The following is a 27192-nucleotide window of genomic DNA, read 5'->3' as shown; positions in this document are numbered from 1 at the left end:
CTATTATGTGCAAAATACTGCTTGGTGCAGTGGAGGATGTGAAAAACAGACAAACGGTCCAGACAACAAGGTCCCTGTCCTCATATCAGTATGGGAAAGAGGGCATCATCACGTGAAATATTAAATAGAATCCCTGGAAGGGACCTCAGTAATACTTTGGTTTTCCCCCTCGACCCCTACAATAATGTAAGTTTTAAATGACTGTATAAAACATGGCATAATACAATATGTGAAGATTGCCAGTAGTCATAACTAATATTTTCAGACCACTTATTTGTACCAGGACCTTTGCTAAGTGCTTTGAATTATCTCATTTAAATCTCAATATAATCCTATGAGATACTCTTATTATGGACATTGTACACATGAGGAAATGGGGGCCGTTTTGGGGAGGTTCCCTTTCTAGTTAGAGTCCACACCAGGCAGCCTGACCCAGAATCATGATGCTCTCAGCTAAAAAGTGGTTGGAGTTTGGCGTGGAGTTAGTTTGGGAACGCATACAGGATCTCAGCTCAGAAACTCGAGAAGTACAGCATTCTGAAGACGTTAGAGAATGTTTGTGATGAAGGTATGGCCTCTAATTGCCTCTCCCCACTCCCACGTGGGCTTTTGTGAGAGAACCGGACATGAGCCAATGACATTTGCCATATCATTTTCTTCAGCTTTCCCAGCACTCCAAACCAAAGCAGAACTAAAATTCTCAATAGTGACAACGTCCAAAGGCAGTACACCACTTCTACTGCCACCACATGGGTGGAGTAGGCTATAGTCAAGAAGAATATGAAAAGTCATTGTCTTCTTGAAAACTCTTTCAAGACAACCTGAGGAGAAAGCTGCCTTTAATGACAGAAACAGGGATGTGGTACATGCCATCACAGTCCTTGGGTAATGACTACGTGTCATAAATAAGATATGGCATTTCTGAATGACTTTAAACTGTTTCCTTTTGTTCAACTAATTTAATTTACCAAATGCTCCTGGAGAAAGGGAGGGGGACCAAGATGCTGACTCTGCATTTCCTGGAAAATCAACATTTTCTTTTTAAACTATCCTCAGAGAAATTCTGTCTGATTGTTGTCTGCTGGCTCCCTCAAACCCTACCTCTGTCAAAATTCTGCCCTGGCGGGTGTGAGAAAAAATAGATCAGAACTTGAGTGAATACCCACATCTGTTTTTTTTGTGTGTTTTTTTTAACATCTTTATTGGAGTATAATTGCTTTACAGTGGTGTGTTAGTTTCTGCTTTATAACAAAGTGAATCAGTTATACATATACATATACATCTGTTTTTGGAAAAAAGCAACAGAAGCAGCACAGAAGGAAGTAAAAGAGATAATTGCTGGCTTGAACTGCAATACATTTTACTTGTGGGCAGAGGGCCAGCTTACAGCAGGCGGAATATGCAGGCCCATCTTATTGGAATTCAGGGGTGGGCCTCCATTCTTGTCCGGAGACAGCTGTAAACCAGCAGCCCATAGCATCACAATCAGGCACCGGGTTTTGTCAAGGAATGCTGATATGTACAGAAGCAGCTTTGTCTGCTTCAGCTGCACCCCTGCCTAGTGAAATGACAGTCTCTGATTCCAGATGACAAGAACTGGATAAAAACTTAAAACAAATGGCGACCTTTCAAAAGATTAATTTGTTTACCAACAAAATGTTCCCTCTTTGTCATCCAAGATGGGGGTGACCTTCACTTTCCCATATCTAGGCTGAAAGGATGCTGACTAAGTCATCTGTTAACTCCATCTCAGCAATTATTCCCTTTTTTATTTTTAGTGACAAGAAGCGTTTATTAATTCACTCTGCTTCTTGTTATGGTTTATAAATGCAACAAGCTCGTTCTGAATTACTGCAGTGTAACATCAATTTGTTTAAATCTAATTCTGCTACTGTTGCCAAATTATGTTGTGACTGTAATTGTGGCCATATGCATGGGCTTAAAACACAATCATGTTGTGAAATCCTCCTTCTTTCTCCCCCCTTGCTACTTACCCCCACCTCTTACTTCTGGTGCTTCTTCTCAGCATTTGACACTAACACAATTGCCTCACTTTCCATTACTTTATCACTTCAGAAATGAATGTGCTTTCAGTGAGAGAGATTACTATGTACACCCCAAGTGAAACAGTAAAGACTGAAACTATGATTTGTGAAGTATGGTTGCTACCCAACTAAGTTAGTGAAAAACGTTGCATAACGTATGACTCATAAAATCTAGAAATCATAAAAGTATTAAATTCAACCTCATGAATAAATAAAAGATTCTAAGTTTACATTGCATTATATATTTATTTATTTGGAAAGTGGGACCAAAGAACTGGTATAATTCTACAGCAACTCATATGTTGCTAAAAAGAAAAATGTTCTTATGATTCTTTTCTAGGTCATAACAGTTATAATCAGAGTTATTTGTGCAGCAATTCAGAGCAATGTTTTGTTTGGCTTTTTTATTATGCATTCATAATCGTTCTTTTAAAATTCATGGTAACAGATACATGTTTCAAGCCTTTTAAGAAACCCTTCTTATTTAAAAATAATAAATCAAAGTCAAATTTTCTGTAGCTCTTTTAACGTGTTGCATTAGAAAGTCTAACTGGAACTAAATGTCAGTGAGTAAGTATGAATGTATCAGAGATTTCTTCTTGTCTATCCAAACCTATAAGGCTCTACTCAAGAACATGTTAGAGGGTTTTTGTTTTTGTTTCTAATTTGGCAGATTTAAGATACTGAAAAAATCAGTGGCTTTCACTTTTAATACTTTTTTTTGTAAATTGCTTTTACACAACAGAGTTACAGGATATACAATGCTGAAGGCAGTTTTGTGGTGTGTGTGTGTGTGTGTGTGTGTGTGTGTGTGTGTGTAGTATCTGTGTTTTCAATGCACTAAAATCTTTGCATAAGCCCATATTGTCAGAAAGGATACACCTATTCATAAAATGGAGAAAATACCAGTTTCTGAGAACTAGTAATGTAAATTAGCAACAAATTCAAATTTTCTCTGTCAAAAATGTCTAAGGTTATTTACAGGCTTTAGACAAGCTGTTCAAGTTTCATAAGAAGTAAGGAAACACATGGCCCTCAGCAGCTAAATAATAATCCCCTTTGAGTGTTTAGAGTAGTTATAAAAAGCAATTAGCCCTGATGCTGCTTTTCTAATTAACTATACATCACAACACTAGACACATTGCTTCAGTTTGGGCAAGTGCTTTCAAAAACATTTTTATAAGTGGTAAAGCACAACTGTATTTATTCCCAAATATTCCACATGATTGTTTAAAGCCAAACACTGGAATATTTCTTTCACAGGATTTTTTGCACAATGCTTGTTTTACAAATCTAAAATGAAAACATGTTTTTCACTTAGTACCATCATATATACATATATCAACATAAAATGATAGGGTCAACTATCTTGATTGAAATGCCAGTAGTTTGGGCAAGATGTACATAATGGACATACATTTTAAAGTGCTCTGGTATAGATTTCTATGGAGTCAAGTTTCATGGGGAAAAATGGATCTTAAATACAATAAATGAGTATACATTATCTATGTCATACAAGGCCAAGGGCTTTCCCAAATCCTCTGTGTTCAAAGGACAGGGGTACAATATCCAAGGAATTCATCCTATTTGGGAATTTGAAAAAATATATAATAAATAACTAAGATTCTGCTCCAAATTTCAGATATAATTTTGAATTCCCTATTTATGTCAGAATCTTTACTCAGATTCATTAAAGCAAAGCTTAATCCCCCTAAATCTAGAGGTATGCCTTTTTAAACTTCAATACTCATCAGAAAAAGTTTGCATGAAATGCTGCAGTTGCCTTGGGCTACAAAGCCTCAGCGCTCCACCAGCTAAGCCAATATTAATTCTAGATTGAAGGGGAAAACCAACAACAACAAAAGAGAAATCTGCTTCTGTCTGTACGGCCAGAGAAATAATATTTTTATTTCAAGGGCTTTGGGCTCACGGGAAGCAGATAAAAACCTTTTCACATTATTCACAGTGACATTTTAAATAAAGTTTCAGCAGGAATAAAGATATCTAACTTTCGGGTTATTTCTTAGGCTATAAAGTGCTCTTAAACCAACCCTGTTAAAATAACATAAAGCACATATAAAGAAACTAAAAATATACTTCATGAATGAAGTAGGCAGTTGAAAATGTCTACATAGGAAATTTGGAAGATTAATCTAACAGACTGTTATGCTGGTTGGAAATGGTTTTGCAATTCTAAAATTAATCTTGTTTTTAGTTTTGATTTCACTGAAGGATACATTTAAGAGCTTTTGAGAGAAGCCAAAGGTTAAAAAATGTATCTAAAAATGTATAAATATCACTTTAGTAATTGTTTTCAATATTAGAAATCATCTCAAATAAAATAATTTTCCAAATAAAATGAAGCACTACTCTTGATTCTCCTAAGAAAACCCTGCAACACAGAAAGAGTACAATCCTTGCTTTGGGACACTCAGCAGCAAGTCAATGGCAAAAATAGGCACAGACTCTGAGATCCCTTAATGTCAGTCTCCGTGTCATTATTTTTCCTTCTCATCATTTTGCTGACATAAAGGATTAATCCCTACTTTCTTCAGATTTAGAATAATATTCTCAAAATTTTGCATATTGTATGAGTATACACCATTGAAGCTCATGCTTTGCTGTTGTTTTCTTTTGCTTTTTCTAGAAGCCTGTACAAGAAATAAAATATTTAACATCTCTGTATTCTTTTTGTTGTTAAATTACTTTCTCTTGTTAAAATTATGGTACTAGCTTATTTAGGGATATCAGATAAAACAGAAAAATTTGAATGAGCTATAAATAGATCTCTTAAAAAGAGGTTTACATTTTCTTCATCATTTCTAATTACAAACAGAATGAAAGCCACTCTCATCTCCAAAAAATTCTAAGGACAATAGGATCCAAATTTTCACTTAAAATCCACATTGTATCTTACACGACTAATAAATGACTTTCAACTCTAAAAAAGAAAAAGAGCTCATTAAAACAACTCATTACTTACACATGCTTTTCTCTGATTAATACATGGCAAACTGATTCCATAGGTCGCATTTACAGCAGCTCTGTGGTGGATGTTTTCAGGATCCTGCATGATTTTTATATTCAACCCTGTCTTTCGCTGAAACAAAGAAACAATGAAACTTTCACGCCAGAAGAACAAAACTGCCTACTAACATTTTATATCCTCAAAGGAGTCTAAAGTTCTTTGAGAATAATTATTTTAATGTAATTCTCACTGGAAAAAAAAGTATATCTTTGGGTCTTTTATTTAGGTGACTAATTAGTCTTTTATTCACAGAAAAGGAATTTTCTGCAGATTTTCCTCTGTGTATCCTGTTACTCATAAAAATCCATCTGCAGACGCCATTCATTTTCTCAAAAATACTGCTAGAAACCAACCAAGGTGGACAAAGGATAGAATACCTGGGCTCGATTTATTTTTAGCTTTCCAGGTCAAGAATTTTGCCAATGAAGTCTATACTACGACTATGCAGGTAGAGGGCTCCCTTGGTCTGTTAAAGCATCCCCTTTCCTTGAGGGACATTTACAGGTAAATCTCAGTTTGGACTTGGTAAATTTACCACAACAAACTTACCCACTCCTTCGCAGAGCTTTTGCTATCTATAGGAAAAATATATGCTCTCATTAGAAAAAAGAAACACGCATCTCATTTGAACCACGTGTTCCTCATTTAAAATAATTCAAATGAGTTACTGCTGAGATGCTTAAATATGAACCACCAGGATAGGCAGCACAGTGGTAGCGGGGAAGGGGCACTGGATAGGTGACCAGAGACCTAGGCTCCAATCTTGCTCTACCCTGGACTGCCTGCGTGTGACCTCGGGTAAGTTACTTCCCCTCTTTGGAAGCCAGTTTCTTTATTTGCAAAGTGCGACATTAGACTTGACAGTCTGTCTCTTGAAGGACTATCAACCCCCCAATCTCCCCCTCCCATGTTTTGCTTTCTATTATTTGATGCTAAAAGGTAAATTGACACTTAAGGAATATGGTAGTACCAACAGTTTCTGAAGTCTTTTGTGACTTTTAAATTTAGTGGGTTTTAGCATATTCATAATGTTATACAACCATCACCCCTACCTCAAATGCAGAACGTTTTCATTACCCAAAGAGAAAACTCATACCCATTAACAATCAGTGCTCATCTCCTCCTCTATCCAGAGCCTGGCAACTGCTAATCGACTTTCTTTCTCTTGGATGTGCCCATTCTGGATATTTCTTATAAGTGAAATCATACAATATGTGGTCTTTGTGACTTTTTAAAAAGGAGGTGTGAGCAATTAAAAACACTGATTTCCTTTCAATGGAGTGTCTTAGTTCTGAGGGCGATCTGATGCAATTGTTAAAACGGTTATAGGAACCAGCCAGATGAGCTCATGCTGTAGTAATTTCTTTGATCTTAAGCATTCATACATGTGCCTGAGGTCAAAGTGAAGGGGAAGACTACAAAAACACCCATGGAATGCATGCCGTCTAGATAAGTTATTTCTTAACACAGTCTCCAAACCTTTTTTTTTTTTTTTTTTTTTTGCGGTACGCGGGCCTCTCACTGTTGTGGCCTCTCCCGTTGCGGAGCACAGGCTCTGGACGCGCAGGCTCAGCGGCCATGGCTCGCGGGCCCAGCCGCTCCGCGGCATGTGGGATCCTCCCGGACCAGGGCAGGAACTCGTGTCCCCTGCATCGGCAGGCGGACTCTCAACCACTGCACCACCAGGGAAGCCCCAAACCTTCTTTTTATTTTTTTAATAGTTTTTAGACCAAATCTCCAAATAACTGCACTCAATTGTGCACATGATTTAACCCATGCAGGGACACAGGTTACAAATAAGGCATAGCTCTTCCCTCTCCTTAAAGTCTGTGTGGTGACAAAAATAATGTAGTGCCTAATTATAAATGGCTTTCCTTCTGTGGGTAACCCACACTTACAGCACTACTCCAGGGTTTTTGCATGGAAGCTGAGTGCCTCTTTTATTGAAATTAATACCTGAACATAATTTTTTCCTTCTTAATTAAACTTTCAGAATAATTTCCATTCTACCAAGGATTGGGAAATTGCTAATATGTATTATATTGGCTGGATGTGGTTTCTGTAATTCGGGTGTTTTTAAATGTGTATTCTGTATACAGCTGATGGCAATAACTTCATCTATCATGTCTAAGCTTTGTTAGAACTTTTAAATTCTGGGATCATTGGCTCAGTGGACCATAGCCATTTTCTTAGTTTTCTTATGCTCCATCAGCTTTATGGGGCTTTGGGACTGGTATAGAAAGGAAATGATCAAATACAGAATCATTGTTAAAACTGGCATTAAAAACTAGTTGTTTCCTTCCATTTTTACATTTCTGTGGCACTGAACACAGATATTTCTGGAAAGAAATCAAAATGTAAATAGAAATCCAACAGAAATGATAGGTTGTAATAGCAATTCTTTATTAGCTTCTAAAGCAATGGAAAAATCCTTTAAAATTATTAATATTCTAATATTTTCTCTTTTGACTCCAAAGCATGTGTATGCCAAAATAATATGTAGCACATATGATTTAATTCCCCTTTTAAAAAATATTAAGAGTTTACATTTAAATAATATAAAAATGTCAAATGGTCTCACTGAAAATCACTGTCATATACATTCATAACCTAAATTTATCTTACAAACCATCTATAGAGATGTATAGGGAAATATTTATGAGCATAAGCTACATTGTCAGACCCAGTAATAAGATTTTTCAAGAAAAATAATTATAGATTTAAAAACAAAACCAAAATTAATCATTCCATTTAGCATAAAAGCAATGCTCTGGAAGATGATCATTTTTTACCAACAGTGAGATAAATATCAGAAATAATTTCAGAAAATTTTCTTAAATTGTTCAAGAAAAGACAGCAATTTATTTAATCTATCTTGAGTGACTAAACAATCTAAACTTTGTATCCTCTCCTTTTGATAGTAATTACAAGCAGATATATCAAATGTGACTCTCATTTAGACTTTGGTTTGTAAGAACAAAAGTTATTATCAGAGCCAATTACTGTTTTACCTACATGGCTGCACAGAGCAGGGAGCTCAATTTTCATCTCATCAGTGATTTTGTGGTATTTATTTTATTACTATGCCCACAAAGTGATATAAGAAGGAAATAGCTTATGCTATTAAAACTAAGGCTTGAACATAAGGGGCTAAGGTTTCTTTTAGAAGAAGTTCTGAATTAAAAACTCTAGGCAGCGTGTAATGCCAGCTCCCCAGACATGGGCAGACCATAAAATGACATACATCTGAGCAGTAGATCCCACACAGAGTAATCAAAATTGAAATGCTTCACAAACAAAGTTGAGACAAGCTATTTACTAAGTTACAGTGTTATCAGCATAACATTATTCTCAACAGTGTTTGCTACAAGTAATGCCTTCTTTTTTTAAATTCAATTTTATTAATTTTAAATTATTTTTTAATTATTTTTTTAATTAAAAATTTTTTTTGGCTGTGTTGGGTCTTTGTTGCTGCATGCGGGCTTTCTCTAGTTGCAGCAAGCGGGGGCTAGTCTTTGTTGTGGTGTGCAGGCTTCTCATTGTGGTGGCTTCTCTTGTGGCAGAGCGTGGGCTCTAGGCACACGGGCTTCAGTAGTTGTGGCATGCAGGCTCAGTAGTTGTGTCTTGTGGGCTCTAGAGCGCAGGCTCAGTAGTTGTGGCGCACGGGCCCAATTGCTCCGCGGCATGTGGGATCTTGCCGGACCAGGGATTGAACCCGTGTCCCCTGCACTGGCAGGTGGATTCTTAACCACTGTGCCTCTAGGGAAGTCCCACTACAAGTAATGCCTTCTAAAGTGTATGTTGGTTAATATCATATTCCCACTGGTTAAAGATACCTGCTGTTTAATCTCAAAACCAAGAAAAAAGAAAAAGAATCCAGTCACCTTTAATGCTCTGATTCTTTCAACCATTATTATATTTATTTGAAAGAACAGTAGATACCAAGTCCTAGTTCAAGCTATATGATCTAGATTTTTCATTTGTTAAAACTGGGTAGTAATACCTACCTACATGGGGTTGTTTGTGAGGTTTAAGTGACTAATGTGTGTTAAGTATCTCAAATGATAAAGTACTACTCAGGATCCTACAGGCCCCAAAATACTAATGCAATGCAGCGAAACACTTCAAATATATAAAAATCTATAGTTCTTAATAATATTTCCCCCTTCCCCAAAAAAACCCTAATTGATAAATTAATCTGAAAGTAGATAGATCAAAGAAAGAATCATACATTTATCCCGCTTTTCCTGAAAATCTGTTTTTCAGATTCACCAAAGAGTTGCTAAGGGAAAGTTCTTCAGAGAAGCTAATAAATGCGGAAGGAATGATAGAATTATAAAATTACCAATAAACAAATAAAATTATGACTTTGTAATTCCTAATGAAATAGTTAGGTAAATATCAGTTTTTGCTAATATCATTAGGTGAAACGTTGTGGGGAATTTTACTATTATTATTTTAATTAATTAATTTATTTGTTTATTTTTGGCTACACTGGGTCTTTGCTGCTGTGCGTGGGCTTTCTCTAGTTGTGGTGAGTAGGGGCCACTCTTTGTTGCGGTGTGCGGGCTTCTCATTGTGGTGGCCTGTCCTGTTGTGGAGCATGGGCTCTAGGCACATGGGCCTCAGTAGTTGTGACATAGCAGGCTCAGTAGTTGTGGCTCGTGGGCTCCAGAGCACAGGCTTAGTAGTTGTGGCACATGGGACCAGTTGCTCCACAGCATGTGGAATCTTCCCGGACCAGGGCTTGAACCTGCGTCCCCTGCACTGGCAGGTGGTTTCTTAACCACAGCGCCACCAGGGAAGCCCAGTTGTGGGGAACTTATATAGGATAGATGAAACTGGTAATTCTCAGACTCACTGATCAATCTTAATAACATCATTAAAAGAGAGAGAAGAAATTGCCTCCTGATATGCTATAAAAGGAAGTACACCACACCACCTGTGAAGTATTCCCAACAAAAAGATGTCACCTGAATCTGATCAAGCTTCTAGATAAAACTACTAGTTTACAAGAAATACTAGGGACAGAGGAATGTGTAAAATGACACCATGAGATTGCAATCAGCCAATCCAGACTAAGGGGGTGGAGAACCTGTATGACAAATGACCTGGTTTCTTTAATAAGTGACATTAAAAAAAAAATTGAAGTACAGTTGATTTACAATGTTGTGTATAAGTGACATTTTTTTAAATGAGGGAAACTGCTATAGATAAAATGAGATACAAATGTAACGTGTGATATTGTACAACATGGGGACTATAACCTTTAAAAATTGAGGATCACTATAGTACACCTGTAACTTATATTGTACATCAACTATACTTCAATTTTAAAAAATAAACAACAACAAAAAACCACAAATGCAATGTGTGGACATTGTTTACATCCTGATTCAAACAAACAAGAGAAGAATAGTTTTAAAACAATTGGGGAAGACTGAACATGGACTGAGAATTATACAGTGTTAATGCATTGTTAAATTTGTTAGATGAGATAATAGTTCTTGTTTTTTTTAAGTCATTATCTGAAGTGTTTAAAGGTAAAATGACATGATGTCTGGGATTTGCTTTAAAAGACTTCACTGAGAAAAGTGGAGGGAATAGATGAAATAAGAATGGTAAAATTAAGGCAACTGTTAAAGTTGGGTGATGGTTACATGGATTTCATTTTGTTTTTGTGTCCATTCAAAGGTAAATTTTCATAATAACAAGTTATATTTAAAATTAAAGTGTAGTTAAAATTTAATTATTCATTAATTTATTATTTGAATTCTAACATTCTATGCTTTATGATATTCCCTCTTACCTCCCTGCTAGGCTAGGGGATCAACAATCACAGCATCACTTAACCCCAAGCTGCTTCTAAAAAGCCCAGCTGCCTCAGGTTAACAAAACCTGAAGACTTTAATTCCATTCCGATGTGCCTGTCCTATGTTCTGATTCCTGTAGTTGAATTGTAGAACAAGAGGAAGGTTGGGGGAGAGAGCTAACATTTATTCAGCCTCTATTTTGTACTTGGCACCATAATATGCGGGGCTTGTCATAATCCAAGTGCTGTCCTATAGCCCTTAAAATGGGAAGAGGGAGCATGTGATATTATCGCTACTTTACTAATGAGGACAAATGGCTAAGGGACTTCTCAAGGTCATATAATCCAAAAGTGGAGAGACAGGATTGTATTGATGTCTCTGACTTCAAGAGCCTCTTTCCATCATAACATGCTGTCCCATTACAACGAAATGTTTGTTGATACACTCTTGATTTAACTTCCTATATATCAGGATCTATCTATCCTTTACTTCCTCTCTAATCCCCACAGGCACTGCTTTGATCTGTGCCCTCATTGATTATTACACGGACCTCTGTAATGGCCCCTACAATGAGTCTCCTTACCTCCAGTCCATCCTCTGCATGACCTTCAGAATGATTGAACTTCTGATCACTAATTGAAATACGTATCTCACCTCCAGTTAAAGAAAAAAAAAACCCCATAAATCCAGACATAGAAAAATTAAATTTGGTAATGAGAAGGATAACGGTAATGAGAATAAGACTGTTTGCTGTATGTGACTGAAAATTGGAAGAATATTACTTCAGTAAGACAGAATTTATTGTTCTTATGTATATGAAGTCCAGAGATAGGTTAGTCAGGGTTGGTTTGGAAATCCAGGAAGTTACTAGGGACCAGGCTCCTTCCAGCTTAATATTCTGCTGTCCCTAATATATGGGCTTCTTCCTCTTGGTCTAAGATGGCTGCTAGAGTTCCAGCCAACACAGCCCCATTCCAGGCAGCAGAATAGAGAAAGGGGAAGAAAAATATCAAAGAGCACAAGTCAGCTATCTTTTAAGGCAGTTTCCAGAAAACTTCCCCCAATACCCACCCCTAACATTTCATTAGCCAGTACTACTTGGTCATATAGCTATGTCCAACTGCAAGGGATGCTGGGAAATGTAGTCTTTATGTTGGGCACCCATATATCTAGCTAAAAATCAGCTGCTCATGAACGCCATTGGGGCCCAGTCCCTTTCCCCGTTTCTGTCCTAACCATCCTCAGAATATTGCCCTTTGTCCCTACACTTGTCACCTTGTGGTTGCAATATGCTTGCTGCAACTTCAGTTGTCATGTCTGTGTTCAGGGGAGAAAGAAGGAGGAAATGGGAGAAGGGACATGCCAGTTGTTACTATATCCTTTCATCTGGAAAGCAAAATATCCCCTAGAACCAACCCCAGGAGACTGCTGCTCAGTACTCACTGGACAGAATTGGGACACATAGTCATACTTAGCTGCAAGGAAGGCTCAGAAATGAGGACCCTTATTCCACCTGGCATGATGCCATCCTGAACAAAATCACAGTTTATGGTAATGCAGATGAGGGAATGGATACTGGGTAGGGAACTAAAAATTTCTGCCACAATCATGCACTCTACCCTAGCTAAGGAAGCAAGTACAATAAGATAAAAGTGATAAATAGTGAAATAATGAGAGGTCAGTGGATTGAAGGTGCTTACTGAAGCGAAGAAGTGTTGGAAGAATGTACTATGTGAGCTGGCAGACTAGGACATAGAGGTCAGAGACTGCTGTGGTTGAAACAGATTTTAGAGATGATGTACTTACTGGTTACAACAAAGCCCAGGCATTTGGCATATCCCCCTGGCCCTACCAGAGTACTTTTGCCAAACCTCTAATATTGCACTCACCACTCTGTCTGTAGAATGCCTGTCTACAGACTGTGAGCACCTACAGCACTGAAATTTGCATTCCAGCACCTAGCACATAGTAGCATTAAAATCAAAATATTTGAAGAAATGAAACAGCACACCAGTGAGGAAAGACATTTTTTAGTTTTACTGTGTTTGTGTCATTCTTACAATATGCCATGGAGACACTGTCATCAGCTTATAGCAGTAGTGTGTGCCAAAGGTGACATTCTGTCCTGTTTTTATGGCACATGGGCCAGTTGCTAATTCCGTGACCTCCCTTCTTTTGCTACAAGCTACTCTCATGTGTTGGTGGCCAGGGAATGAGGGCTCCCTGAATGCCCAGAAGTTAGCATCCCCTGGTAAGCCAGGGAGAGAGGCAGGAGAAATTTGGGATGCCATCTTTGAAATGTTATTGAACCATGGAATACCATATAATAAATTTTGAGTGTGCTTTGCAGTTGTAGTAAATAGCTTATGTTTCTGGAGAAGATGCTCTAAGTCATAAATATGTAGCTAATTGACTCTTCTCATAGAAACAATGTTATTAGAAAATATAGTCCTAAGGGCCTATTTTTTTTTATACCTCTTTATTGGAGTATAATTGCTTTACAATGGTGTGTTAGTTTCTGCTGTATATCAAAGTGAATCAGCTATGCATCTACATATATCCCCATATCTCCTCCCTCTTGTATCTCCCTCCCACCCTCCCTATCCCACCCCTCTAGGTGGTCACAAAGCACCGAGCTGATCTCCCTCTGTCCTCGAGTCCATTCTCTACGTCTGCATCTTTATTCCTGTCCTGCTAAGGGCCTATTTTTGATGCCCATTTTTTATAGAAATAACCCGAAATACCATGTTTAATCACCTGTTCCACTAGCCGTAAGTTATACTGTAAAGTATAAACCTCTTTATATATATAAACTAATTGAATGGTAACCAATTACAGTAAAACAGCATTGCATATGATAGAGTATAATAGTGTATTACAAATAATTCTAATGTGGCTTCACAATTGCCATATTAGTATCACTGCAACAAATCAGAAATGGAAAAGGTCACTTTTATCAGGAGCATTGCATTGAGAAGTTTCTTTGGGCAAGTTTAGAGGGACATATCCGAGGATAATTCTGGGGATGGTTAGGAACTTTTGTGGAAAAAATCAGGAATTTATTCAGCTGCTTTCTTTTTTTCCCCCAGTTGTAAATTTCCCTGTGGCAAACACAGGGAGGGAGCTCAGGTTTTCGTATTTTTAACAGTGGTGAGGAAAAGCCAGGACTCTGAAGTTAAACAGAGCTGAGTCTGAATCCCAGTTCTCCTACTTCTTAGTTTTAAGTTACTATCATCTCTCATCCTCGATATGCTCGTCTGTCAGATGGGGATAACAATAATTCCTTCCTTCAGAAATGTTGTGAGGGTGAGATATGATTTCATCATCATGGCTAACACAGGCTCCTGAATGGTCTTCCTGCTTCCACCCTTGCCTTTCTATATCATATTCTCCGCCTGGCAGCCAGAGTGATTCTTGTCAATTGCAAATCATATCCGATTGGTCCCCTGGTGAAAAGCCTCCCATCTCACTCAGATCTCCGCAGTCCTTACAATGGTCTGCAAGATCTGGTCCCTATCCCTGTTCCTACTTCTCTCCCCCTTGCACATTCCTCTCTAGCTTCCTTGCTGTTCACACTCCTAATTCAGGGTCTTCTCAGGTTCTGTCTTCTCTGCCTAGAATACTCTTTCCCCAATTATTTGCCAAATGACTTGCTTCCCCATATCCATCAGATTTCTGTTCAAGTGTCACCTTCCAAGTGAGATCATCCCAACACTCCCTATGTTCCTAACCTAACTTTTCTCTCATCAACTAACATACTCTATGTTTACTTTTCAGACTGTTTTCTGTTTTCCTGACGACTACCTTACCCCAACTAGAATGTAAGCCCCATGAGAGTAGAGAAATTTGGCAGACGCCTAAAATACTGCCTGATACATATCAGGTACATAAGTGAGGTTGGCCAGTATTCATCAACAAATAAGAAGAATGAACACTTACATAGCACTCACCATGCATGGGGCACTGTTACAAACATGCACGTATGTTAACTCATTTATCCTTACAACAGGGTGTCATAGAGCCTATTTTGCAGATGAGGAACTGAGGCACAGAGAGGTTAAATGACTTGCCAAAGTGGTAGAGAACCGGGATGTGAACTCATCCTTCTGACCATCATGTTGCCATCTATTGAGAGCCTCCTCCAGGCTGGGCACTGTCTAGGCACTGGTTACAGTAATGAACTAAACAGAGTCTCTCTGCTTTAGATTAATAGAGACTTAAGAAATAAAATAATCAAACACAATGTATAAATCTTAGCAGATCCAAGTTTGGACAAAAGACCAGTAAAAGCCGTTTGGAGGATAATGAGGGAAATCTGAATATGACCTGAGTATTTATTACATTCAGGAAGTGTTGTTATAATGGTAATGTTATAATGGTGTGATAATGGTACTGTGGCTAAGTAGGAATGTGTTCATTTTTAAAGACACACGTTAAAGCATTAAGGGGTGAAATGTCTATATGTCTGTATTTTAAAACATTTCAATAAAAAATAGATGAAGCAAAACTGGTAAAGGTTAACAATTGTTAAATCTAGGTGAAGGAGAAATAGTTATTCATACACTATTTTTGGCTTATTTGAATATTTTCATACTAAGAAGGTTTTAAGAAACCACAGAAAGGGAAAAATCGTTTTTAAAAGTTTCTGCTCTCATGGAGCTTATATTCTAATGAGAAGACAGAGATCACAGTGCTTGTTGGTTACTTGTAGGCATTCTCTTCTCCCCACTTTATTCTGTAAAATCCACCTGCTATTTCACCAGCAAATTTTTCCCATCCAATATTAAGTGAGATATAACTCACAGTGAAAATCTGTAAAGCAACCCTTACTTGCCCTGACATTTTCTGTCTTTTATCTCTCATCACGTTTTTCCTCATAATGGCAAAAATCCTCAAAACTTTAGTTTTTATCAAATTTTGAAAATCACTTTCTCAGTGAGATCCATATTCACAAAATTAAAGATTCTTCCCATCTTAGACACAGATCTTGCACATTGCTGTATTGTATCAGATCACAATATATATTTTTATATTTGTTTTGAGGGATAAAGCATCCATCTTATGGAATTCATCTGGAAAATAACTCTCAAGCAATGAGATGTGTTTTTTTTCCCTGCTCCGCAAACATACAAATTGTATCATGCTTCTGAGTAGGTCCTTGCGTTTAAACTGTTTAGGAACTTCTATTTGAAATTGCCTTCAGACTTAGCTTGCCGAACACAACAAGAAAATCAAACACTCTCTTGGCCTATAAAGTTTTTCTCCTCTTCCTCCCTCCTTCTTATCTATTTCGTTTGTTATTTCAAACCCTCTCCTTGACTGTTATGAGTACATGTGCGCCTATCGTCCAAGGTGCCTAAAAGAAGGATTGGGCTGGTGTTGATTTGGAGCCTTAGCTCCAGTCTTTTCTTTATATCATAAAGAAAAGCCATCAGAATATGGCTTTTTCAAATGTAAGAGAAATTGATAAACAATTCTTTATTGTGATTCTTAATTACAACTGAGAAACTCCAGGTGATTTGTCATTTTAGTTTTTTTGGTGTGAAATGGAATTCCAAAAACAATTTCTTCACTTTGGAGAAAGAGCTTAAAGTAGCAACTGGGGTTTACCTAGTTTAAAAGGTTGGCGGTGGGCAATTAGAGGTGGTAATATCCCAGCTGGATTTCACAGCTACTCAATAATACAAGCTTTGAAGTTGGTGTAGTAGGCTTATAGAACAGCTGGCAAAACAGCACTGTTTGTCATTGGCTTTACAGCGCAAAATTAGGGCTATCTTTGTGTCAGCAGTTATGCATTTTTAAGCAGATGTCACTGATATTAGATATAAAACAACAATAGGGATCCAGGCCCTGAAGGTAAAGTCAGGGTGGGAAACAGTCCATGCCCCTTTCTAAATGAAGCTCACCCCTGCTCGCAGTATTTAAAAGAACACGGGGCAGGGCTTCCCTGGTGGCGCAGTGGTTGAGAGTCTGCCTGCCGATGCAGGGGACACGGGTTCGTGCCTTGGCCCGGGAGGATCCCACGTGCCGCGGAGCGGCTGGGCTCGTGAGCCATGGCCACTGAGCCTGCGCGTCCGCAGGCTGTGCTCCACAGCGGGAGAGGCCACAACAGTGAGAGGCCTGCGTAACGCAAAAAAAAAAAAAAAAAAAAAAAAAGAACACGGGGCACATAAGATCCCTTATCTTTATAATCATTTGCCAGGATTCAGAACTCTTTTGGGAAAATAAATTTCTGGCCATAGTTTTTTTTTTTTTTTCCCTGGAATAATAATAGCAACTATGTGTTCTAAAATAGTCCTAATCTCATATATTTTATTTCATTGTCTTTACAACCTGGAGATCTCTAATCTTCCGCTTATGGACTAACTCTGGCCCTTCTGAGATTCTTGGCAAAGTAAACATTTAATGAAAGCAGAGTCTTAATAGTAAGGAAGATGAGAAGTTTAAGCTCCCTTTATAACAGTACTCTGTTTTTGTTTCTGTTTTTCGTGAGAGCCTTTATTATTACCTGGTATTTTCTTATTGATGGTCTATCTCCACTCCCCTAGAATGTAAGCTCTGTGAGAGTGGGGGGACCTGGTCTGAATTGTTCATCCCAGGGTGCCTCTAACAGTCCTTGGCACACAGGAAGTACTCCACAGATAGTGGCTGAAGGAACCCAATGTGACAAGTACAGTGACAAAGGTAGGAGTGGGCTGCTTTGAGAGTGCAGAAGATCCTGGATTAATATTTTATATGGGGATGAGCACACCATTCGAAGTCACTGTGGTGGTTTCATTTATTCATTCAACAAACATTTGTTGAGAGTAACCTGGCATTACATTGCAATGGACAAACTGACATGGATCCTGCCCTCATTAAGCTTATAATCTAGTGGGAAGTCAGGCATTTTTTAAAAAATCATATAACAACATCTAATTACAAATTTTGGCAAATGTAATAAAGGAAGATACAAGGTATTCTCATCATAAGCATCTTTGCTGTACACATCTTTGCTGTAAGCATTTTTGCTGCAAACATCCTTGCTGCATAACTAATTGGCCATAAGGCAATTCTGCCATGAAAGATAAAATAACTGGCTGACAGTTTTTGATTTGACAGTTTCCACTGGTTGAAATGCATTAGTCATTATTGATGGCTTTATCAGGCTGATTGATGATGATTTGCCCCAAGAGCTGGTTTCTTATTTTGAAGCACACTACCTGGAAAGAGAAAGAGACTGAAGGCCTTGAAGGTGCAGAGTTGAAGCCAGGTTTCGCACAGAACTTTGGAACATCTATCAGCGGACATGTAACAAATATGCCAAGAATAGAACACAGCTTAGCGGCTTTCACAGGGCAACGCAAAGCTCAGGTACAAACACGCACCCTAGTATTTGGAAACTGATACCTCTCTTAATGACGGACGAAATGTCAGTGAAAAAGAAAAAGCACAATGCCAAACAAGGAGACGAGTCAACAAACAAACAAAAATATGTATACAATACTATGAATGAAAGACTTGAAAGACCAGTGCTTAGGTAAAACCCACAAAATAAAATTGGTCATTTGTACAGTAGTGCCATGATCTACCCACATTTTAAATGTATTCAAATATTTTGTATTTTGCAAAAAAGTCATTTAAATTTTGTTATTCATTTCTCATGCTTCTTTATGTCCTTGTTAATGTCCCTCTTTTGTTTTTTGTTATTTTATCTCTTATAGCAAAATTGCCTTATGGCCAATTAGTTATGTGGCAAAAATGCTTGTGGTGGAAATGCTTGCAACAAAGAGGTCCACAGCAAAGATGCTTCCTACCAAAGTACCTAGAACTAATACAAACAATTGTAAAAAGGGTACCATGTGATGGTGGCACAACTCTGTGAATATACTAAAAACCTCTTAAAAGGGTGAATTTTATGGTATATAAATTGTATCTCAATAAAGCTATTACTTGAAAAAGGGTATCACGGTGGTTAAGAGCACAGCCCTGGATCCCTACATTTCTGGGTTCATGATCCTGGCTCTGACACTAGCTGTGTTCTCTTGGGCAACTTATTTAACATTTCTGCATCTTGGCTTCTTCATCAATAAAATGAAGATAATAATAACATCTCCTTCTAGGATTATTCTGAAGGTTAAACAAGTTAATGTTCCCAAAGCACTGAAAATAGCATCTGGTACCCAGAAGAGGTGAACTGTTACCACTTTGGGGGAGTCGGGGAGGAAACAGCAATCAAATTGAAAGAATAACCAAAAGCCAGAAACCTCTTGGGCTCTATTCCTTGCCGCCTGGAAACTTAACTTCAAAGAAAGCTCTTTTGTCATAGAAATTGACCATGCTGTGAACATATCTGAAACAACAATGGCATGTTTTCTCATTTAGAACACAATTTCCCACCTTTGCTCTTGAAAAAAAAAAATTCTTTTCTAACAGCTTTATGGAGATATAATTCATAAACTTTAATTTCGCCCTTTCAAAGTGTATAATTCAGTGGTGTTTAGTAGATTCACAGAGTTGTGAAGCCATCACCACTATTTAATTCCAGAATATTTCATCCTCCCCCAAAGACACTTGACAAGCATTAGACATCATTCCCCACTCTCCCCCCCTCCTCTTTCCAGCCTCTGGCAACCACCAATCCACTTTCTGTCTCTATGGATTTCTCTCTTCCTACCTTTACTCTTGGAAAGGCATGTGGAAGTGAACTGTGCTGTCTTGGGGGTTGCCAAAGTTTCCCCTCAGATTCCAGAGGGAAAATAAATGATTTCTGATCAATTACAGCTGGAAGCAACCTAAGTTTAAAAAAAAAAATTAAAGTCAAATTTGCTATCATAAAAGCTTCACAAATTGTAACTTAAAAACAATGCTTCCTAGTTAAATTACATTTTATAGGAAATATTCTATTGGTAATTACAATAAATTTGACCTACTTTAGCATTTTTACCACTATAAAACTGCAGTTGTTTATTAAGCATAAGAACTTCCTAGCCTGATAATGACCATTATAGCATGAATAAAAAGCTCTATCTCTGGCTGAGTTTATATGATGCATAATTGACAGAATTACTACTCTATAAAATATTTCTCAATTAAAAAAATACAATATGCTGTATTTTGTTAAATAAAATTAAGTCACAATATAGCCAATGTTAAATATATTCAAAATGCTGATCCCTAAGCAGTTCATCCTTATATTTTTCATTTATTTCATTTTTTTTTTAAATTTTTTTTTCATAAATTTATTTATTTTTGGCTGCATTGGGTCTTCGATGCTGCGTGAGGGCTTTCTCTAGTTGGGGCGAGTGGGGGCTACTCTTCCTTGCGGTGTGTGTGCTTCTCATTGCGGTGGCTTCTCTTGTGGCAGAGCACGGACTCTAGGCATGCGGGCTTCAGTAGTTGTGACACGCGGGCTCAGTAGTTGTGGCTCCTGGGCTCTAGAGCGCAGTCTCAGTAGTTGTGGTGCACGGGCTTAGTTGCTCCATGGCATGTGAGATCTTCCCGGACCAGGGCTCGAACCCATGTTGAACCCATTGGCAGGCAGATTCTTAACCGCTGCACCACCAGGGAAGTCCCCATCATTATACTCTTTAAACTTCTGCTATTTCATATAATTGCAGAGACTTAAGGATCAAAGGTGGTTAAAGGTCTTGTTAAGCAGTGAGGAGTTCCATGGGATAACAATGTGCAAACAAAATAAAGTTGTAAGAATGTGTATATGTGTGTAATGTAGGTCTTAATTTTAAAGCAGGTTCCAGTTCTTTAAGATGGTCAACATAATTAAGGTCAATTAAACTCAACAACAAATGACTCACTTTCTTGATTCTATTGTGATGCCCACTTTTGTAAAATTACCATTAAAAAGCAATTTATGGACTCTGGTTTCATTCCAACATGTAAAGAGCTTGGAAGTTTCACTCCAATCCTCAGCAAGAAAGCTGAAGAATCAGAAAAACAACTCTTCTTAGATACATCAAAGAATTGAGATCACAGGGAAAACTGCTGCCTTCAAAACTGGAGAAAGAGGTGGATAAAGCCCAAGAGCAGAAACCTGTTGCTGGAGCCAGTGCTGGGAAGAGCACTTAAATTCTAGTAAACAAATTTCTGGAGGCTCAGTGTGGATTCCCTTGAGAGTTAAAAACTCTGAGGGGCCAAGTCTTAGGATGGCAGATGACCCATACTTCCATGAGTTTTACCTCTAGGAGCCCCACCTTGTTTTCTCTGTGAAGATCAGAGAAAAATCCCCTCCTGCTTCCAGCAGGGAAAGAGGAAGAGAATACTCCAAGTTCTGTTCTTTGTTCTGTTCTCTATAATGAAAGCTAGGTCTCAGGGAAAACTATTTTATCAAAGCCTCATCTGACCTGAAGAAGGGCAATTAGCTAACTCCAGCTCCCTCTAGTCTTCCTGTCTCACCTAAGGGGGGGAAATGCTGAGAAAAACATGTGATGGTAACAGGGACACAGACCCTCCAAAAGAATGAGACCTAGTCACAGGATTATTGCACGTTTCCCCCCAACACATACTACAGCCACAGAGCCTCTGCATACAGAGGATTACAGGTGAAAGAACTGCAAGTCTCAGATTCTATTTAGGAAGGAGTTTCTAGGGAAACCCAAAAACAATAGGGGGGACAAAAACAAAGATAGCTGGGGAAATTGAAGCCTCAGACATCTACAGTTACAGCAGACAGTAAACATGGCATAACCCCTGGCCAGATAAAGGCCTACTTACTTCACACTAAATGCCTACCTACCTCAGTTCCTATTACCTAATACATCATGTCCAGCTTCCAACAAAAAATGACAAGCCATGCTAAAAGGCAAGAAAAAAACAGTCTGAGGAGACAAAGCAAGCATTAGAATCAGATTCAGATATGACAGAGATTTTGGAATTATCAGACCAGGAATTAAAAATAACTATGATTAATATGCTAAAGACACTAATGGGAAAAAGTGGACAATATACAAGAACAGATGGGTAATGTAAGCAGAGAGGTTGAAGCTCCAAAAAGAATCAAAAGGAAATGTTAGAAATAAAAAATATTGTCAGAAATGAAGGATGCCTTTGATGGTCTTATTAACAGACTGGGCATGGCCAAGGAAAGAATCAGTGAGCTTAAAGAAATGTCAATATAAACTCCAAAAATGAAATGCAAGGAGAAAAAAAATTAACAAAGCAGAACAGAATGTTCAGGAACTGTGGGACAACTATAAACGGTGTAACATACCCATGTTGAGAATATCAGAAAAAGAAGAGAGCAAGGAGCAGAAGAAATATTTGAGTAATAATGGCTAAGAGTTTTCCAAAATTAATGACAGATGCTAAACCATACACCCAGGAAGCTCAGAGAATACTAGGGAGGATAAATACCAAAAAACACACACCTAGACAAATCATATTCAAACTATGGAAAACCAAGGACCAAGAGAAAATCTTGAAGACTGCGGAAAAAACTTACAGAAGAACAAGGATAAGAATTATATCAAACTTCTCTTCATAAACCACGCAAGCAAGAAGAGAGTGAGGTAAAATATTTGAAGTGTGGAAAGAAAAAACCCGCCAACCTGTCATTCTGTATCCAGCGAAATTATCTTCAAAAGTGAAGAAGAAATAAAGATGTTCTCAAACAAACACTAAGAGAATTGGTCACCAGCGACTTGTCTTGCAAGAAATGTTAAGAGAACTTCTTCAGAGGAAATGAAAATAAAATAGGTCAGATATGGGATAGATGAGGCAAGCGGAGAATCCAGGGACCTCACCATCATGTCCTCCCCTACTCTCCACCTTTCAGAGTCTTCTTAAGTTCGTTTTATATATAACATCCAGGGGTTTTAATTGTATTTATCAGAAGGAATAGGGGAAAGTATTTCTATACCATCTTCCTAGAGGTGAAACTCTCTTAGTGTATTTCTTACAAATCCTTTTACCTCTGTATTTATGTATTTAGAAGTGAATTTGGGGACTTCCCTGGTGGCGTAGTGGTTAAGAATCCGCCTGCCAGTGCAGGGGACACTGTTTTGAGCCCTGGTCCAGGAAGATCCCACATGCCGCGGAACAACTAACAAATCAACCTGCCCTGTGTGCGCCACAACTACTGAGCCTGCGCTCTAGAGCCCGAGAGCCACAACTACTGAGCCCACATGCCACAACTACTGAAGCCCAAGTGCCTAGAGCCCGTGCTCCACAACAAGAGAAGCCACTGCAATGTGAAGCCCGTGCACCACAACGAAGAGTAGCCCCTGCTCACCACAACTAGAGAAAAGCCCGTGTGCAGCAACGAAGACCCAATGCAGCCAAAAATAAATAAATAAATTTATGTTTTTTTAAAAGTGAATTTGAATTGAGATACAATTTTGCATCCCCCCTTTTTCCCCTCAACATATGCTGTGAGAATTTTTCCATGTCATGAAAATGTCTTGGACAATATTGGTTTTAATAGCTATATAATACACAGATGTGTTGCAGATTTAATCATTGTTACTGTTAACATTTAAGGTATTTCCAAGTTTATTGCTACTAAATGTAACACTGAAATGAACAAACTTATACAGAGATCCATGCGTATCTCTCCTTATATTCTAGGATAAATTCCTAAGATACAAACTACCAAATTAAAAAATAACAATTTAAAAAATCTTCTCACATACTTTGAAAAACCTCCTTTAAGAACTTTGTGACAACTTATACCTCCCACCAGTAGTATAAAAGTACACCCATCTTTCGGCCCCCTCATCAGCACTGAGTATTAGGGTGTTTTAAATGACATGTTTTGCTAACTTGTTAAGAAAAACAGTAATATATAATTTAATTCTTGTTTACCAGTGAGATTAAATATTTTTCACCTATTTACTGGCTGTTTGCATTTCTAGCTCTGTGAGTATTCTATTGATGTCCTTTTGTCTATGTCAAGGGTTTTTATTATTATTATTATCAGCGAGAGCACTTTGTATTTAAGAATATTAGCAATTTTTATATCATGTGTGTTGGAAATGTTTTCCAATTTATTGTTATTTCTAAACTTTATGATGCTTTTAAAAATTTTATTTTTTGTTTCAAAAAATTTCAAACCCATAGAAAAATTGAAAGAATAGTGAGCATCCAAATACCCTTCACCTAGATGACCAAGTGTTAACAACCTGTGCTTTGTCTCTCTCTGTAACTAGGAGGTAGTCATATTCTGTATAAGGAGGATTTGTGTACTGCTTTGTAACAACCCAGAAGAGATTGGCTCCAAGGGGGCTTCAATAACTGAGTGAAAATGTACCTTCTAATCTATACTCATCATTTAACAGAAACTTCTTCTTTCCTTCTCACTGTTTCTCATGATTATCTGCTTTGTTCTTGTTTTTCTTTCCCCCTCAAAACACTAGCATCACAGAATATAAAATGAAGATTTCTGTGCAGTTGTGATGGTGTTGGTACAGATGGTAGTCACCCTCCTAGTGTCAATAAGCAAAGCGTGGTCATTAAGAACAGTGTGAGCAGATATCTCAAGCAATAAAATCTGTGCAAGCCAGCAATGATAAGAGGAAGACTCACACTTTGACATAGAAGAAGACTCATTGCCAAAGTAGGGATAATAATGAAACCTATTTTGAAAACAATACAAAAGCACTTTGAGCTTGTTGGAGAAAATATACCACTTTTGATAATGTCCTTATCATTGTTTTCTCAATGACTGCTAGGAAAATCTTGCATGTGCTGCATCCATTATCATCACTTTGTGTATCTATTGGGTTTTGTCTCTGTTAGACAAAACTACCAGATATTTTCTTGAGCAATACTTGGGAAAAAGGAAAACCATCCCCTGTGAAAATTAGCCTTCCTGGTTTTCAGGTAGCTATGGTGTAGGAGAGGATACTTGCAGACACTTGACTGGACTTCAATCTGGTCCTCGCTGTTCTGTTTGTTTTTTAATTTTTTTATTGAAGTATAGTTGATTTACAGTGTTAATTACTGCTATATAGCAAAGTGATTCAGTTATACATATATATACAGTCTTTTTTTAAAATATCCTTTTCCATTATGGTTTATCATAGGGTACTGAATATAGTTCTCTGTGCTATACAGTAGAACCTTGTTGTTTATCCATTCCATATATAAAAGGTTACATCTGCTAATCCCAACCTCCCACTCCATCCCTCCCCCAACCCCCTTCCCCTTGGCAAACACCAGTCTCTTCTCTATGTCCGTGATTCTGTTTCTGTTTCATAGATATGTTCATTTGTGTCATATTTTAGATTCCACATATGAGTAATGATATATGGTATTTGTCTTTCTCTTTCTGGCTTACTTAGTCTGATAATCTCTAGGTCCATCCATCTTGCTGCAAATGGCATTATTTTGTTCTTTTTTATGGCTCAGTAGTATTCCATTGTATATATGTACCACATCTTCTTTATCCATTCATCTGTCAGTGGACATTTAGGTTGTTTCTGTGTCTTGGCTATTGTGAATAGTGCTGCTATGAACATAAGGGTGCATGTATCTTTTTGAAGTATAGTTTTGTCCAGATATATGCCCAGAAGTGAGATTGCTGCATCATGTGGTAATTCTATTTTTAGTTTTCTGAGGAACCTCCATACTGTTTTACACAGTGGCTGCACCAACAGTGTAGGAGTGTACCCTTTTCTCCACATCCTCTCCAGCATTTGTTATTTGTAGAGTTTTTAATGATGGCCATTCTGACTGGTGTGATGTGGTACCTCACTGTAGTTTTGATTTGCATTTCTCTGATAATTAGCGATGTCGAGCATCTTTTCATGTGCCTATTGGCCATCTTTATGTCTTCTTTGGAGAAATGTCTGTTTAGGTCTTCTGCCCATTTTGGGATAGGGTTGTTTGTTTTTTTGTTGTTTAGTTGTATGAGCTATTTGTATATTTTGGAAATTAAGCCCCTGTTGGTCACATCATTTGCAAATATTTTCTGCCATCCTGTAGGTTGTCTTTTCATTTTGTGTATGGTTTTCTTTGCTGTGCGAAAGCTTGTAAGTTTGATTAGGTCCCATTTATTTATTTTTGTTTTTATTTCTATTGCCTTGGAAGACTGACCTAAGAGAACATTGGTATGATTTATGTCAGAGAATGTTTTGCCCATGTTCTCTTCTAGGAGTTTTATGGTGTCATGTCTTATGTTTAAGTCTTTAAGCCATTTTAAGATGAATTTTGTGTATGGTGTGAGGGTGAGCTCTAACTTCATTGATTTACATGCAGCTGTCCAGCTTTCCCAGCACCACTTGCTGAAGAAACTGTCTTTTTCCCAAGAGACTGTCTTGCCTCCTTTGTTGAAGATTAATTGACTGTAGGTGTGTGGGTTTATTTCTGGACCCTCTGTTCTGTTCCACTGATCCATATGTCTGTTTTTGTGCCAATGCCACACTGATATTGATTACTGTAGCTTTGCAGTATTGTCTGAAGTTTGGGAGGGTTATGCCTCCTGCTTTGTTCTTTTTCTTCAGGGTTGCTTTGGCGACTCTGGGTCTTTTATGGTTCCATATGAATCTTAGGATTATTTGTTCTATTTCTGTGAAAAATATCATGGGTAATTTGGTAGGAATCACATTAAATCTGTAGATTGCTTTGGGTAGTGTGTGGACCTCACTCTTGACCTGTGTGACCTGGAACACTGGTGTGAGCCTCAGTTTGCATAGCTTTAAAAGGAAAGGGTAGGGCTTCCCTGGTGGCGTAGTGGTTGAGAGTCCGCCTGCCGATGAAGGGGACATGGGTTCGTGCCCCGGTCTGGGAAGATCCCACATGCCGCGGAGCGGCTGGGCCTGTGAGTCATGGCCGCTGAGCCTGTGCGTCTGGAGCCTGTGCTCCGCAACGGGAGAGGCCACAACAGTGAGAGGCCCGCGTACCGCAAAAAAAAAAAAAAAAAAAAAAAATCTACCTCATAGGTTTAAAAAAAGTCCTTTGTAAACTGTCAAGTGTTATGATAATGATGAAATTCATGATAATGAGGATGATGATCATTATTGTTTATCTTTTCTAAATAATTTTTAAAGGTGGATTCAGGAATAGTACTCATTTTGAGTGGACTCTCCCAATTTCCTGGGCTTCCGTAATAGAATGAAGCCCCATGTATCTGAAAAACATTGAATCTCAGTTACTCATAGGAACTGTGCTCTACTGTCAAACGAGCAACAGGAATTTGTAGTCCTTATTATATGCCAGTCCTCTCAGAAGGAGTTGCTGCCATGGTTGTTTGGCCCCTGACACTCCACCAGACTCACTGTGTAAGCAGACATTGACAAGCCTACCAGCCTTATTGCCAGGTCCCACTCTTGGCTCAATCCTAGTGCAAGAGGCTTACTCTAGCCCTTCATAG

The 27192-nt window shown here is 38.1% G+C and overlaps 1 protein-coding gene across 1 annotated transcript in view; it reads right to left on the bottom strand.

Annotated features, from left to right (window-relative positions):
• The window catches only part of IQCH (IQ motif containing H), a 113505-nt gene that overhangs the window by 73252 nt on the left and 13061 nt on the right, over positions 1–27192 (bottom strand). Inside the window, exons 4-5 of the mRNA XM_019948794.3 lie at positions 19543–19660; positions 5029–5145 (exon numbers count right to left, since the gene is read on the bottom strand). Of these exons, the coding sequence (XP_019804353.3) occupies positions 5029–5145; positions 19543–19660 (235 nt within the window). The remainder of the gene's footprint in view (positions 1–5028; positions 5146–19542; positions 19661–27192) is intronic.

The sequence above is a fragment of the Tursiops truncatus genome, chromosome 2 (genome assembly GCF_011762595.2).
Source record: "Tursiops truncatus isolate mTurTru1 chromosome 2, mTurTru1.mat.Y, whole genome shotgun sequence".
In the NCBI taxonomy this organism is placed as follows: Eukaryota; Metazoa; Chordata; class Mammalia; order Artiodactyla; family Delphinidae; genus Tursiops; species Tursiops truncatus.
Note: the sequence above shows the minus strand (reverse complement) of the source record. Positions and strands in the feature narration are given on the sequence as shown.